Genomic DNA, 17,730 nt, shown 5'->3' on the forward strand with positions numbered 1-17,730 from the left:
TAACAGTTGCAATGGATTAAAATGTAGCCAAAATGTATAAATCTGTGAATTCATGATGGTACTCAAGATAATAAAAATAACTATATTGATCACCTTTGGAGAATACTAGGGAACCAACGCATTATTTTGAAAACTGATAAATAAAGGGGAAAAATCATTTATCCATCCTTTCATATGTGAACTATACCACACAATAACCAAAACTTTAATGAGGAGATATTTCTCTTTATAAATGCTGTAGAGCTAATAAATGAAGAAATAATGATATCCTCGAATTGAACGCACCATTTTGCAATTCTTTATAGAATAAAGGATCTAGGCAATTTTCATCAAGGGCTGCTAACATCAGTAAAAGAGTGATATCTAGACCCCATGAACCTCCTGATGAATGTACACATCACCACTTAGGAACTGTTCTAGCCCAAAAAATTGAACCTGAATCTGTTCTTACCAATTCACAGGAATAACACCATGGGGATGCAGTGAGAAAATCCAGACTCTGGGAAACCCTACAGTGCAAACAACCCAGTTTCTTCCACAAATAACGAGAGAAAAAGAGAGAGAGAGAAAGAAACCTACAGATTTAAAGAGACTTAAGAGACACATCAACCAATTGTAATGTAGGAGTCCTATTTGGATCCTGATTTCAACTATAGGGGGAAATAAATGTTGAACAAATATTTGATGCTATTAATGTCTTGTTTTTAACTTTGAGCTTTTTTTTTTTTTTAAAGATTTATTGATTGATTGATTGATTGATTGCTATGTTGGGTCTTCGTTTCTGTGCTAGGGCTTTCTCTAGTTGCGGCAAGTGGGGGCCACTCTTCATCGCGGTGCACGGGCCTCTCACTATCGTGGCCTCTCTTGTTGCGGAGCACAGGCTCCAGACGCACAGGCTCAGTAGCTGTGGCTCACGGGCCTAGTTGCTCCGCGGCACGTGGGATCTTCCCAGACCAGCACGCGAACCCGTGTCCCCTGCATTAGCAGGCAGATTCTCAACCACTGCGCCACCAGGGAAGCCCAAACTTTGAGCTTTGATAGCTATGGTTGGTATGTTTATTTATGTTCTTACCATTTAGAGATACATACTGAAAAATTTACAGATGAAATAATATGCTGTCTTGATTTGCTTCAAAATAACCTGGGTTCAAGGAGGAAAGTGGGAGGTGAGTATAAATGAAATGATTGCCTATGAGTTGATCACTGGGTGTTGAGGCTGTGTGATAAGTACGTAGAAATTCATTTTACTAGTCTCTCCACTTTTGTATGGCTTTGAAACTTTTCATAATAAAAATTTTAGGGCTTCCCTGGTGGCACAGTGGTTAAGAATCCACCTGCCAATGAAGGGGACACGGGTTTGAGCCCTGGTCTGGGAAGATCCCACATGCCTCGGAGCAACAAAACCTGTGCGCCACAACTACTGCGCCTGTGCTCTAGAGCCCACAAACCACAACTACTGAGCGCATGGGCCACAACTACTAAAGCCCACGCACCTGGAGCCCTTGCTCCACAGCAGGAGAGGCCACTGCAATGAGAAGCCCGTGCACCGCAACTAAGAGTAGCCCCCACTTGCTGCAACTAGAGAGGGCCCGCACACAGCATCAAAGACCCAAAACACAGCCAAAAATAAAAAACTTTAAAAATTAAAAACAAATTTTTTTAATATACCCATATAGAGCCAGAAAACTGAATTCTTATAATTGCCTCCCTGATCTCCACCCATTGGTCTTTCTTCTGTTCTCTGGAGCCTAGAAGACTAGTATCACAGTAATAGTAATAATAATAATATCAACAATAACAGCCAGCATTTTTGGAGCACATACTTACTATGTGCTAAATTCAGGTTATGAGCTTTTTATGAAGATTTTCATTTAATCCTGACAAGGTCCTGAAGTAGTACAATTATTATCCCATTTTACAGATGAGGAACCTGAGGGCAATAGGTTTGATGACAAAGCTCAGCCTCAAACCAAAATCTGACTGCAGATTTCCAGCTTATAACCACTAAGCTACACCAACACACAGGGTAAAAGGTGAAGAGGGCTGTCATGGCCTCAGTCTTCCCTTTTTGGGGTTAAGCATCCTGACTTCTTTCACTCTGCCCCTCCTTGCCAATGTGGCTTCAATGTCCCACACCATCCTTGGAGCATCCTTGGAGCACCTTGGAGTTACAGAAGCAGTTGAGTTTCTTGAAAGCATCCTGGGCTCCCTGTACAGCTTGCGCCACCCCCATGCCCACACAAGCTGCGGGGATTTCCAGACAATCTCTGGTCGGCCTGCATCCAGGCTGGGATCCTGAACATGTGCAAGTCCCAGGGGTGGCATGGCTCACCTGGGCCTCGGTGCCTCTTCTCCATCCAGATGTAGCAGTTGTTCTGGGCCACCCCGGTCTGCGAGTCCAGGAACGGGAGACGCACGCTGCGCTCTGCGCACAGGCGCGAGTTATAACTCCGGCAGTGCTCAATGGCCTCCTTGTAGAACTGGTCCCCGAGCCTGCCGGGAGACAGAGAGAGGAGGAATGAGGCCAGGGAAAAACCAGAACACACGCAGAAGGAAACTGAAGTCACCCACCCACCTCCTAGGGAAGATTTTGCGGTTATGAAGACCAAGGCAATGTGCACCAAGACCTTTACCAAGCAGCAGAATCCAACTCAGTGTCAGGTCTCCAATAGGTTCTATTTCCTGTACTAAATCCACCAGGGAACTTAGAAACCCCTTTAACAAAGAAATGAGGACCCCAAGAATAAACCACCAGTAAAAGTGACACTTCCCTGTTCTAGGAAGCATGAGGTCCCACTCCAGAATGGAGGTAGCTCTAGAACAACCTTCTGCATGGGATCTACTAGGACACCAGTCTTCTAGAGCCCCCTGCCCCTTAAAATCCCCCATTAGCCACACTTTTTTCTCAGTGGTAACCAACAAAGGCACTCTAGATTGAACCCAAACCACCAGCATAGATACAAAGATTTCCATTACAATAGAAGAGAAACACTCCATAGAAAAGACTAGAAGGTCAGAGGAAACATCCTGTAAAAGTAGAGCTATTATGGGGGAAGGAGGTGAAGAAGGGCATGCACCAATCTTTTAAAACCACACACTTAAAGAAAAATAACTTTCTGATGGAAAACAGACAAAAGAAGCATTTGAAATAATAATAGTTGATTTTTGACCTCAAAATAATTCAATTCCCAGAGTTTAATACACAAATAGAAAGACCTTTCAGGTTTGCTGAAGTGGTGATCTGATTAAGCACAGTAAATTTTAGGTGTCTGAATCTTTGGTATCCTTGGACATGTGGTGATGCTACTAATTTTAAGATAATGTCCTTTTCAAAAACCAAAAATATAACATTCTATAATTGATCAATCTTAAAACACAAACATAATCAATGAGATCAAATACCTAACAAATAAAAGGTAGGCATATGGCAGAGGTTAATAATGGCCCAAGGGAGCTTCCCTGGTGGTGCAGTGGTTAAGAATCCACCTGCCAATGCAGGGGACACGGGTTCGAGCCCTGGTCCGGGAAGATCCCACATGCCGCAGAGCAACTAAGCCTGTTCACCACAACTACTGAGCCTGAGCTCTAGAGCCCATGAGCCACAACTACTGAGCCCTCATGCCACAACTACTAAAGCCCATGCACCTAGAGCCCATGCTCCGCGACAAGAGAAGCCACTGCAATGAGAAGCCCGTGGACTGCAACGAAGAGTAGCCCCCGCTCGCTGCAACTAGAGAAAGCCCGCGCGGCAACAAAGACCCAACGCAGCCAAAAATAAATAATAATAAATAAAATAAATTTTAAAAAAATAATGGCCCAAGGAATTACAGATGTAATCACACGATGTCTACCAGGTAAAGCGGAGCTTCTTAGTGAGGAGAGTGAGGAAAAGGCAGGAAGCGGAGGAGCCTCAGGGATTGCAGAGCCAAAAGGGAGACTCAAGTAGCTCATTTTGAAGGGACATTATGAATGTCCCTTTTTTTTGGTCTATGTAGATCCAAGGATGCCAAAATGGGGGGGGGGGGAGGGGTCTAAGTTTAAAATAATATATTTCTTAACCAAAATATTTAGAGAGTAAAGAAAGAAAAAATTTAAATGGATTCTTGTGTACTCTTTTTCACTTTTTTATTGAAGTGTAGTTGATGTACAATATTTTGTAAGCTACAGGTGTACAATATATAGTGAGTCACAATTTTTAAAGGTTATATTCCATTTATAGTTATCGTAAAATATTGGTTATATTCCCTGTATTGTGCAGTATATCCTTGTAGCTTATTTTATATCTAATAGTTTGTACCTCTTAATCCCCTACCCCTATCTTGCCCCTCCCCCTTCCCCCTCCCCACTGGTAACCACTAGTTTGTTCTCTTTATGTGTGAGTCTGCTTCTTTTTTGTTATATTCACTAGTTTGTTGTATTTTTTAGATTCCACATATAAGTGTTATCATACAGTATTTGTCTTCTTACCCTTTTTTAAAAGTCAGTGGGTCAGATTCCACCAAAAATTTTAAAGCAAATTCCTTATTCTGGGAGGATACAATCATTGAAGCTTCTGAGGCATCTTTTGGAAACTACCTGTGGACATGCCTCCTAAAAAAAGTCCTTTGCTCCTTTTTTACCTCTGGGCATCTTCCCTCTCACAAGGACGGCATAACAGCTCAGAAAGTGTCTAGCAGTTGCAAAACCTAACTGTAATCAAATTATAATAGTCACACAGCTGGAAATGAATTGGGGAGGGGGAATGAAAGCCCATCAAAATGCTATAAAATGGAACTGCACATAAGCTGATGTAATCAAAGTTAGTAACAAGGATCATGAGATTGATCAAAAATAAAGAACCATTTCCTGCGAAGCGTTCGCATCTGTGTCCCACCAGCTTAAATGCCTCCTTCTGCTAAGGCGATGCAGCTCAGTGTAACAGAACTGTCGAGGGCAGCTCAGCCCAGGCAAGGTGACACACAGCCTGTCCAGGGTGTCCTGGGGGCTCCAGCTTCCCTCCACATAACAGAGACCAGTCACATCACATGCATGAGAACTGACAAGAACACACGACAGAGAAGCGTCTGATGTGAGAAGCCGTTATCTGGTTTCCCAGGATATTTTGACAGACTGCCAAAAAAGATGTTAACTATTCCAACTCCAAAAATTCTGCTTAAAGAGAAACCATGGAAGGAAAGGAGGGAGGGACGGAGGGAGAGGAAGGAAGGAAGGAAGGAAGGAAGGGAGGGAGGGAGGGAGGGGAAGGAAGGAAGAAAATTGTACACTAAAACTCATCAACTGGATAGCTAGTGGGAAGCAGCCGCATAGCACAGGGAGATCAGCTTGGTGCTTTGTGACCACCTAGAGGGGTGTGGGATAGGGAGGGTGGGAGGGAGGGAGATGCAAGAGGGAAGAGATATGGGGACATATGTATATGTATAACTGATTCACTTTGTTATAAAGCAGAAGCTGACACACCATTGTAAAGCAATTATACTCCAATAAAGATGTTAAAAATAAATAAAGATGGCTTCAAAAAAATTTTAAAATTAAAAATAAAATAAAACTCATCAACTGGAGAGAAGAGGGTTTCCATTTTCAAAACAAACTTCTGGAAGCCAGTACAAAAGAAATCTACAATAGGATCTCAAATCAGACTTTTCTCGATATGCCTGGAACTCGCTTCCAACAGCTTCAATCCCAAAAAGAGAAACAAGAAAGTGAACTTGCTGAAAATGAGAAGTGCGTTTGGCCAAGTCCATGCCCCATACTGAATGGAACGAAAAAGTCAAACAAAGTGGCTCACTGGGTGAAAATTAATTTCATCTTAAATACTTTCCACTTTCATAACATGCAATGTTATTAGTAACAGGCATGCTGGGGGGAAATGTGTATTTTTTAATGTATCTTTGTGTGAATGATACCTCCCTTATGTAAACAGGAGAGATTTTCTGAGGACTGGAACAACCGTATTAAAGACTGAAGCTACAAAAATGTGACAGCCATCACCCTCTGCCATCGTCTCCAGGGAAGTCACTTTTAAACAGGCCAGGCATTGGCAGCGATTCGGAAACAAAAGTTTAAAGCCTTTTTTAAGATATGTGAGGAGAAAAGAGACTTCATCCTCTGATAAATTCAAGCTGCACTTCTCCAAAAGTTAATTAGCCAAAAGCTTCACAGGGCTTGCTCTGTTATCTAGAAGAAAATCAATGGCCAGGTCTCCCTAACCCATGGAAAGCAATTTAAACAGGAGAGGGGACAAACGTCCTTTTCAATGTGGTATTTCTTTTTTCTTTTATTGAAGTATAGTTGATTTACAATGTTGTGTTAATTTCAAGTGTACAGCAAAGTGATTCAGTTATACATACATATATATATACTTTTTCAGATTCTTTTCCATTATAGGTTATTATAAGATATTGAGCATAGTTCCCTGTGCTACACAGTAGGTCCTTGTTGTTTACCTATTTTATATATAGTAGTATGTATATGTTAACCCCAAACCCCTAATTTATCTCTCCTCTCCCCATGTGGTATTTCTTTTTAAAAAATCCCACATTGATAGGATCCCAGGGGTGACATTTGCATTAAAGTTGCAAGGGGCAGGGACTTCCCTAGTGGTCCAGCGGTTAAGACTCCTCGCTCCCAATGCAGGGGGCCCGAATCAGGGAACTAGATCCCGCATGCATGCCACAACTAAGAGTCCGCATGCTGCAGCTAAGACCCAGCACAGCCAAAATAAAAAATAAATAAATATTTAAAAAAAAAAAAAAAGTTGCAAGGGGCAGAGGAAGCTGGGAAAGGCTGGCAGCAAATGAATCATTTTGTGCAGTGGTGACCAGTGTGCCCCAGGCTGGGACAGGCACGGCCCAGCCTCAGCCATCACCTGTCTACATCAAACCAAGGGGGCTAGATTTTCCACAGGGTGATAGATGTCTTGGGCTCAAAGAAGCTGGCATAAGGCAGAGTAGAATGATGGTCTCATCAACAACTGACTTCAGGCTACTCAAGGCTGCAATCAGAAGCAGGAAAGGCAGGGGGAACAAATTGCTGGGCTCTCTGCCAGAGCAGAAGCCCCTCACGGCGTGTTGCTTGGAGCAACACGGGTTTTGTGGGATCCTTAGCGATCCCTTCTGGAGTGAGAGAGCCATCCTAGCTCCGAGAGCTTTCCAGTGGCCCGCCTTGAGCATATCTGTGGAGAAATGGATTCTAGGCACCAGAGAGGATTCAGAGTGGAAAAAATAAGACTTCTCCAAAATGACTGCCAACTAGGCTCCACATGTGATTTTCAGAGCCTGTCATATCCTCTCCAAGACGCCCTGCTCCTCTTCCTCACATTTCCACCTCCCTCTCTCGAGACCTTGCCTGTTCTCTTGGATTCCATGTCCACTGTGCTAAACAGACTCCCAGCTCCGACCCCCAACCCAGACACCTAGGGCCCCTCCCTCTTCATTGTCCCTGTGGTCCCATGTTCTGACCCAAGGACAGGTGTCCTGCCCTACCTCAAACACGTGTCCAAGAGTGAATTCTTCATGCCCTGCCAAAGCCTGCTCCCTCCCCAGTCCCCATAGGGGTGGGAGCGGGGACCTGAGGGAACCCTGCTCTGTCTCTTCCCAGCACCGTGTCCTTGACCCTCCCCTATCCTTCAGCCCAGCTGGCACCGAATTCTTTCATGTCTCAGGGAGCTCTCCCATTCTCTCCTTTCCCACCCCGTGGCCACAGGTCCCTTCCAGCTGTAAAAACAGGACCTTGGCCCATCACAGCTATTTGTGCTCATAAACAGAGATAAGCAGAGATAAAGAGGAGCTCAGGCCTGTGGCAGATTGCTGGCCCTGCCTTCTCCCATCGGCCCCTCTTCTCTGTGGGCACCTGGCTTTCCTGCTGTCTCACTCAGCTGCCCAACTTCCACAACGGCCCACACACACACATTAAAACTCATCTACACCAATTTGCTAACTTCCTCCTGTTTGCATTTAAACACGTTTAACTCTAACTGTGGCACGGAAAGCCATCTCACATTTGTGTCGCGTTTTGTAATAATTAGCAAGCAGGGGGCAATATTTGGCAAGGTTGGGGAACCTTTTCATTTTCCTCACAGTTACACTGTTCCTAAAGCTGCCCTTGAAAGAAAACCAAGTTTAGTGTTTGCTATGGACTGAATTGCATCCCCCCACCCCTGAAATTCACGTGTTGAAGCCCTAACCCCACAATGGATGGTATTTGGAGATGGGTCCTTTGGGAGGTAATTAGGTCATGAGAGTACAGCACCCACGATGGGATTATCGCTTTCTCTCTCCCTCTCCCTCCCTCTCTGTCTCTGTCTCTCTCTCTCTCTCTGCCATGTGAGGACATAGCAAGAAGGCAATTACCTGCGACCCAAGAAGAGGGCCCTTACCAGACCTCACCTAGACCATGCTGCCACACTGATCTCAGACACCTCAGCCACCAGAATTGTGAGAAATAAACGTCTGTTGTTTAAGCCACCCAGTCTATGGTTATTTTGTTATAGCAGCCCCAGCTAAGACAGTGTTTCTTATATAAAATAGGAAGGGATATAGAGGATTTTAAGAGAGAGATTCAATCCCCTTCCTCCTCATTCTGTCCTCTTCCAACAAAAACAACAATAATAATACTATTAACAATGTCAATTTTAACTCAACTCAATGTTTAATATTTGTCTTCCCTACTAGACTACAAACTCCATGAGGGCAGGGACCACGTCTGCAGGGCCACTGCACACAGCCACTCAGATTTTGCACTAAACCACACCAGGCGCACCTTTCATATAAACTCCAGTGTGAACGGTACTGGAGCAGTGTAACCCAGCAGCCCTGCATACCTGGCTTTTTTACCGGTTCACCTCCAGCATCTAGCACAGAGCCCAGCACACAGTAAGTGCCCAATAATTCTTTGTTGAATTGCTTTCAACAACTCATATACCACTCACTTATGGTAGGAGTTTCAATCAGAGCAGTAAAGCATATGGTGCATGCATGGTCTTCTGAGTTTTTTGCACATATAGGTTGGTGATTTAGATTACATGACTGTCTACTTGCAACTTTAAAAAAAATATTAAACGAATGTTTGCAGGCACTTCCACTTAGTCCTCAGCACCCGGCCCCTGTTATTGCAGCAGTCTCCTGACTGCAATCACTATAGCTCTTCTCCTACCCAGCTGACAAAAAGAAGTCTCCCTCGAACCCAGTTTTCAATCTTGCCTTCCTCAGTACAGAAGCCAAGATGGCTCCCAATAGTGCCAAATTCTTCTACTGAGCTGTTAAGGCCCTTGGAGAGTCTTGGTATTGAGGTAGAACAGAGACTTGGAATCAGGCAGATCTGAGTCCAGCTCCACTGCTTACTGGCTACACAAATCTGGGGCAAGTTACTTACTCTCCCTGAGCCTAAATTCTCCTTCCCACAATATGGGTACATAGCCCCTACTGCAGCTCCAAGATAATTAAATGAGATAGAACCTCTGACTCACAGAGGTAAATGCCTGTAATCAGTGGTGATTCCTCTCTCCTTCCTTCAAAGAGCAGTGTCTTCTGCCAGTTTATGACTTGACCCTCTGCCTGAGCAGGCTAATGCCTTCCATGTGACACACATACACACAACAGTATCTTTGAGGTTGTCAGGTACCCACACAAACCTCCAACCCAAGACATTAGGCAGCAGGGTGGTGAGGCCAACCTCAGGCATCAAGGAGAGCAGAGTAGATGCTGCACGATGATCTCAGGAGTCTAAAGCCTGCCCCAGGTACAGAAACCACATCTGGCTTGTTTGCTGCTCTATCCCCAAGCCCAGCAGAGCTTGCTGTGTTGGGTTGATGATGAAGGATTGAGTGAATGAATGAATGAATGAATGAATCCTTATCTGACCTTCCTGCGTATATGAAGCAGACAGGCCTTCCCTGGACCCCAACAAAATACTTTACTCAGACGCCACCCCACCAAGTCTGGAATTCTTGCCTCCTGTCCTTGGCCTGGCTGATCTTACCCTGTTCAAGGGCTGGCTGAAGTCCCACCTCTTCCAGGAAGCTTCCCCAGTTATTCCTGCCAATGGTTCTTGCTCTCTGCCTCTCTGAGCTCCCTAATTGTCTCACTCATGTTTGCCCAGTCTCTACCACCCTCCTTCTCTCTCCCCACCCAACTAGATTATAAACGTCTTGAAGACAGGGACTAAGGGTTATATACTTGTATGCTACCCCACCAAGCACAGCGCTGAGAATGTAGAAGCATGTGATAAATACAGATTGCTTGTTTGAAATGTCACGCCATCCTTAGCAAACTCATGGAAGCTTCACAGTTGAGGGATGCTGAGGACCTTCTTTCTTCAGATGATAATGAGGTGAGCCTGAAGTTACGTGGCTTCTCCAGAGCACAGGATTAGGCATCTGAAAACAGATATCCTATAAGTTCAAATCCTACTGAATTATCTTCATCATCTTAAAAAGGGTCACTTCAGCTCTTGAGATTATATTTCTCCATCTACAGTACTCACGCCAAGATGCAGAACTAACATTCCTCTTCTGTGAACTCTATAAGAAGCTCACTGAATGTTGTGCTGTGCTGTCATCAGATCACCCCAGGAAGACTTGCTCCTCTTCTGCTGATGCAGGAAACACCCCTTCTGTGCTTATCAAGAATGCCGTCACCCCACCTTCCAGAAGAAGGATCTAGGGCAGAGGTTCTCAAACTTTGGTTTGTATCAGAATCAATGCGGGCAGGAGGGTGGGGTGGCATTGTGAAATTCTGATGCTGGAGGTGTGCCTGTGATCCAGACATCTGGATTTTTGACAGATTCCCCCAGTGATTCTGAGAAATATGAGACTCACTAATTGAAGGACAGCTCCCCCAAACTCCAAAGCAAGGGCAAGAACAAGAGAGCCCTGTGATGCTCTTCAGCCATGTTGTAACAGCAGAGCAGGAAAGCCTGGTTAACTGACTTTAACTCAGCTTGTTTTGTTCCTGTGGGAAATTTTTTTCAGGCAGCAGACATGGATTAACCTGGCAGCACTCACCTGCAGCAGACGAGTCCCACAGAAGTCCGCACCTCTCACAAAACATCCACAAGGCCTGGTCAAGGCAACCGTACGGAGATCCTGACTTCCTTAGGGCGGTCACTCTGGAGGCGACTCTGACCTTCCTAACATCACAGGAAAGGCACCTGGGGAACGAGGGTATCGCCTTGCAAAAGCCAAGTCAAACGAAGAATTTGAACCCTAAAACTCCCATCATGACTTGAAATGCCGCTCAGTCTGACGTTCAGGCCCGATAGACCCAATAAATCCCTTTTCCGGCATCTGCTCTGGTGAAGATTTTTCAGGGACTTATTATGCAAAGCTGCCTAAGCAAGACGGAATTTATATTGAACCGGGCCATGATTTCTGAGCTTGCCACTGGGTGTTCTGATGACATACGCAACTTGGGGTTGAAGTCAAGGGGCAGCCAAGGACAGGAGACTAGAGGTAGGAGAAAAGCAGTGTGATTCCTTCCAGTAAATAATGGGAGAATGGGGGAAGGGAAGTGAGAAAAGGGGGATGCTCTGGGGGGGAGGAAGACTGTAGCTTTTCTTGTATCCAAGGTTTGCCTTTCAAATGGCATCCAGACTTGACAAAATAAATCTCTCCTCCAGAGGCTAAAAAATGTGTAGAATGCAACCAACTTTCAAAAGTGGGGGGAAATAATTGCTTTATCTAGGGTGAAGCATACCTAGAAAGAAAACACACACCCATCACAGAAACTTCATTGATTAAGTATTTTTAGTTTCCCTGGTTCATAGACTAAGTCCTTTCTAAAATCCCAGCTATGTGCTGGACACAAGTATGCTGTCCCCCGAGTGTGATTGCCAGGAGAAGCAGACCATGGATTAGAGACAGTTCTTGGACAAACATATCCTTAGACCCCATCGTTGCTGCTGGAAAATAAGAGCCTCAGTGCTGCCCTCCCCAGTAAAGGGAATATTGGTCTGGCATTTAAAACACAGCCACAAAGAACACATCCTCTGTAGTCAATTCTCGATGCAGCAGTCCAAGGGATCTTTTTAAAATGGAAATCAGATCATGACATTCTCCTCCTTAAATCCTTCCAATGGCTTTCACTGCACTTAGAATATAATTTGAACTCCTTCCCATGGCTACAGGCCCCCAGACTATCTGGCTGTGCCCACTTTGCCTACTTCATCTTGTCTCCTACCCCCCTTCCCTACTGGACTCCACCCTCACTGCACTTCTTTCTGTCCCTCTAATAAACTAAAATCATCTCATCTGAGGATTTTGCACATGCTATTCCCTGTTCCTGGTATACATTTCTCCCAGATCTTCTCATGGCTGGCTTCTCTTCAAAGAAGTCTTTTTTCACTCACCGAATCTAGGGTAGCCCAACCTACTCCACTCCTGCTCTAGCCCTTACTATCTCATATCCTATTTTATTTTTTCCATACTATTTACCACTCTAAAAAAGTCTCTGGGGCTTCCCTGGTGGCTCAGTGGTTGGGAATCTGCCTGCCAATGCGGGGGACACGGGTTCGAGCCCTGGTCCAGGAGGATCCCACACGCCGGGGAGCAACGAAGCCCGTGCGCCACAACTGCTGAGCCTGCGCTCTGGAGCCCGTAAGCCACAACTACGGAAGCCCACGTGCCTGGAGCCCGTGCTCTGCAACAAGAGAGGCCACCATGATGAAAGGCCCACGCGCCGCGGCGAGGGGAGGCCCCGCTCGCCGCAACTAGAGAAGGCATTCACGCAGCAGGGAAGACCCAACACAGCCAAAATAAATAAAATAAATAAATAAATTTTAAAAAATAAAAAAGTCTCTGCTTTCTCTTGGCCTGCTGATCATCTCTACGTAACAAAATTGTGAACTCTGGGCGAGAAGGGCCTTTATCTCCCTGATAACTGGATCCCCTACACCTAACACAGGATTTGGCACATAGGAAATGCTCATCAGATAACACTGAACAAATAAATGAAAGATCCAGGCCAACCTGCAGCAGAGAGTTTGGAGGGTATGGAAGCCCAGCCTTCCAGAGGGCAAGAAGGTCAGTGCTCAGGAGAGGACTGTGCCCCCAGCACAGGCAATGAGAATCACACCGCCACCTTCTCACTTCCGATCCTCTCACACACCCGTGACAGTGGGTGAGGGACCAAGTCTACTGCCCATACCCAAATCCTGCTCATGACCCCACAACGCCAGCTATACAACCCAAAGCCTGGAGAGAAGTGGGACCAAGTGGGTAAATGCTGGCATTCATGGTATCCGCCACTCCTTTCTATGCCCAAAAAGGACTTTCCAGGACTGATACTGGCACCATAAGCTAGTGGTGGCCAGAAGTGGTCCCCAGAGTAACTTACTCCAGTGCCCTGAAAGGGCCTCTCTCTGAATTAACCTCGTCTGCATGTACGTTCTCAGAGAGCTGATCCATGTCCTCTTCCAGAGCCCCAAGCCCACCGGTAGTGGCAGAGGCAGAAGCAGCATGCGGGTGGGGAAGCACTGCTTGATGGGAAATCAATGGGAACTTGAAGGTCATCTGGAGGGCGCTGTCTCCCCATCATGCACCTGCTGGGATGGGATTTGTGGTCCTGACCTCGCTTGGAGACCTCTGCCCTCCTGTCAGAGTTGGTTAAAATCAGCCTGCAGAAGCAAACACCCTGCAGACCAAATGATCTCTGGGCCGTCCTTCTAAGGGACATCAAGCCAAACAAAGAAGCACTGAGTCTCATTTAACCTGCCACAAGGTTGAGAGTCACCCCAATTTCTCTTGGCAGCCCCCTGGGAAAACTGTCCCAGGCCTGCTGCTTTTGGAGGCACATACTTGTAAACCTTTTAATAAAGACAGAACAAAGCCAGGCTAACCAAGAGGCTGGTCATGTCTCCAAATTTAAATTCTCTGGTGGAAAAGGTAGAACAGTCTTGAAAACTCAAGATCAAAACTGAAAGGTGAGTACACTCTAGAAATACCTACATCTGCCCTCATAACCTCTACATCCCAGGATAATGACAAAGGATACCAAAACCTCCACACTGCTTAAAAAAGGTCTATTTTTCTTCCCATCCCAACAACTATTAGGAAACATGACTGGATTTAGAACCTGATTCTCCTTTCCTCATGGATCTATTTTCCCAAGTCCCCTTCCTTCCTTCCATCTTTCCTTCCTCCCTCCCTCCCTCCCTCCCTCCCTCCCTTCCTTCCTTCCTTCCTTCCTCCCCTCCCATGCCTTACCTCATCTTCTTCCCCGAGTCTTTCCACCTCATCAAGAGTCACTTAACATACAGAACAGGAGAAAAGCATTCAGCCCACATCTCCAACCCAAAAGGTGAACATGAGTCTGGTATAAAAATGAGGACGAGACACCCTCAACATATTTACAGAAGGATGACAAGATGATAATGATCATAAAAATAATAGTGGCAAGGTTTCCATTTGTTGGGCACTTACTATGTGTGCCAGGAACTGTTCTCAGCACTTTATACATATAATCTCATTTCATCGTCACAACAACCCCATCCTTCTATTTCCCCCTATTTCACAGATTAGGAAACTGAGGCTCAGAGTTTTAAGCGACGTGCCTAGGGTTTTAAGCGGCACTGTGAAGACAGAAGCCCAGGCAATTTCAGTCTTGCTCTTGGCTGCTACACTATCAACCTCCCACAGGGACACCACCACCCTTTCACGGTGAGTTGAGCCTCCAGAACTGGAATGACTTGAACAATACTTCTTTTTTTGGAGGCACCTGGTTTCTCTAAGAGCATCACCGATTTGCTGGGTAATCTTAGCTACTTCTCTTTTTTGGGCCTCAGTTTCCCAAACTGCCAAACAGTCCAGAGGTAAACCTTCCAGTCACAGAGGCATCCTCAGTAACTCAAGAAGTAGGTTGGTTACGGGGCTGCCTGAGAAGGTACCATCAGAGAAATACAAAATGTCATGGTGTAGTTTAGAAACCACAGCCATCCCAAAGGTGGACAAGTGGTGATGGGCTCTGAGAGGCCCTGTGGGTCTGAACATCTACTGAAGGGAGGAAAAGAAAGATGCCAGGTTATCATAAACTAGGGTCAGAGTTAAGAACCGCAGAGTGTTAGAGACCGTCTGGTCTGATGCCTTTGTTGTACTGCAAGGAAAACCAACAACCAGAAAGGTGAGGTGACTTCCTCCAGTCACACAGGGGCAGGGCTGAGAGTCAGTCCTCAGCCTCCAGGCTCCCAGCTCAGGGACTTCTCCACTGTTTACAGTAGGGGTCCGCAAACTGCAGTCCCTGGGCCAAATCTAGCCCACCGTGAATTTCTATAAATAAAGTGTAACTGGAAGACAGTCACACCTATTCATTTATGTATTGACTATGGCCACTTTCACGCTACTGTGGTAGAACTGAGTAGTTCCAATGGAGATCGCACGGCCTGCAAAGCCTGAAATATTTACCTTCTGGATCTTTATAGAAAAAGTTTGCCAACTCCTGGTTTACAGTATAAGCCTTGAATAATGAAAAGACTCCACCTTTGGAATGAAAGAAAATAGAATGGGAGGCCAAAGAGTCTTAAGCAGATAGTTTTACAATTATCCCAGCTGGGTACAACTTAATAAAAACCCATAAATACAGTTAATAATAAGGAAAACAAGCACTAGCTCACCCTACCTATTTAATAATTATCATTAACCACAGCAAGTAAAACTCATCACTGAAAATTTTTTTCTAGCCTCCCTTGAAAGCCCTTTTTCACTTAGGAAATACTCTCGGCCAATGGGCAAAATGATGCTTCATACAATTGCACAGACCTCATTTCCTCCTGATGAGTTAACGACTATTGCTGAGGCAGTGGGGGAATTGAGAGCAGTGCCCCTCCCTGGGGTGCTCTCTGTCAAAGAGGAGGTGTTAAAACCCACTCGTCCCCCTCACTCTGAATAAAATCGTCAAGGAAAACCAGGCACAGCAGAGACTCTCATTTATGCTTCTTCTGCCCCTGGTGCTTCCCTGCCTCTCTCATCCATCTCTCTCTTCTTCAGAAAGTGGTCAGGATCAGCATAAGGCTGATAGAAGCATCCCAGCCCTTGGCTGTTTTGATGAGGATGGTCCATCCCATGGAACAGAGGGATGGTGCTTGGCCCCTGATAGGCTGAGGTGGGAATCAAGGCTGGACCTCCGTTCTAGGTCAGAGTTGGAACTTAATCACTGTGGGTAGGCAAGTCTCTCAACCTCTCTGGGCCCTGGGCTCCCATCTGTCAAATGGAGAGAATCATCCTCACATATTCCAAATGATGGAATATGGACAGAGCCAAATTAAGGGACAAGGCAGGTCAGCCAGGCAGCACCCTGGGTCCAATCTCTAAGTCATACTAAAACACCACCAGGAATGTAGAAAGCTGGAGAGGCTTATATTTACCAGCATTATCTCAGGCAGAGAACTTCAAGAAGTAGGACCCGGTCTGTGTGGAACAGTCCTGGTTCCCATCGAGGTCCTGACATAACTGCTAATAACGCATGCTTTCCCTCTCAGAAGTGCCTCTGCTTGGCTGATAAATGATCAGGTCACCCTACTGATAAGCTGTTTAGAGTCAGAGAACAGTGAGATCCCCCCACCCAGAACATGGTCAGTGATGGCAGGAAATGGGCTTCTAAGGAAGACATGTCCAGTTCGGTCAAGAATTGGGGTGCAGGTCAGGGGCCAGAACTGAATTGTTTGGGACAAGAAAGGAGAGGTTGCCTCCAGTGACCCGGCTTCTCTGGTGGCCCCTCAGCCAGCCCTTTGCCTCTTCTTATATTTGTTAAATAAATATTTAGAGAATATCAGCCCTGGAGAGAAGAGGGGGCTTCAGAAAGTACTGTAAAAGCAGCGATGTACCAACAGGTACTTACCACCTGCCTGCACTGCTAAGTACCTGATCTAAAATCCCCAGGACCAGGTCCAGTCCAGGCCCTTCACTGAGCCCAACCCTGACTCGTTCTGGGGACCTGGACCCAAGCGAAGCTCAGAGCCTCCTTTTCTTCTTAGAAACTCCTTCCCACGGGGGCTGCACCTCGTCCACCAATCCTGCTCAACCACAGGGATGCACGTGGCCGTGCTGTGTTCTGGGAACTCCATCATTAAGCAAGCTGAGAGGCAAGCGAAAAGAAAGAAAGGTCCAGAAGAGCCACCTTGAGCCAGAGGCTGACATCTGTGGGGGAAGAAGGACGGGCAGGGCAGCTGATTAGAGAAAAGGCAACAGAGGAGGAAGAGGAGGGGGAGGAGGAGGCCGGGGACAGGAGTCAATATTGCAGAAAGGGAGCAACCTGGAGCACCTGCCTGCCCCACAGTCATCAATATCTCTTCTGAGGACAGGTTATCTGGGGAATTTACGCTCTCTAATAATTACCTTGCAGAGGGTTCCACTTATCTTACCAGAAGAATCTGCCAGTTGCCAGACAACACAGGGTTCTGGTTAATTCCACCCACCCTGCCCTCCACCTCTACCCAGCCCTCCCAGCTCCCCAGCTCCAGTCCTCTGACCTCTAACCTTTCCTCACCTCTCTGGCCTGGGGGAAGTTGAGGGTAGAAGAGTCTCAACAACTTCCAGCAGATTTAAAGGCTCACTGGAGCTGACCGAGGAGGTTGGTGGGCTGTCCCATGTTGATAGACATGAGAGATCAGTTGAGGCCGGGCCAGGGGATGCAGCAAAAGGCTACACAGGAAAAGCAGAAGCAATGTTTTGGGGCAGACTGATTTAACTATTTTTGTCTTCAGTTGACTGATGCCAGCAGATCTGGTTAGCATTAATTTTTTTTT

General features: G+C 46.0%; 1 protein-coding gene across 1 annotated transcript in view; it reads right to left on the reverse strand.

Annotated features, from left to right (window-relative positions):
* The window catches only part of DPF3 (double PHD fingers 3), a 258,374-nt gene that overhangs the window by 149,338 nt on the left and 91,306 nt on the right, over positions 1-17,730 (reverse strand). Inside the window, exon 2 of the mRNA XM_061182707.1 lies at positions 2,333-2,493. Coding sequence (XP_061038690.1) covers positions 2,333-2,493 — 161 coding nt within the window. The remainder of the gene's footprint in view (positions 1-2,332; positions 2,494-17,730) is intronic.

The sequence above is a fragment of the Eubalaena glacialis genome, chromosome 2, assembly GCF_028564815.1.
Source record: "Eubalaena glacialis isolate mEubGla1 chromosome 2, mEubGla1.1.hap2.+ XY, whole genome shotgun sequence".
Taxonomy (NCBI): Eukaryota; Metazoa; Chordata; class Mammalia; order Artiodactyla; family Balaenidae; genus Eubalaena; species Eubalaena glacialis.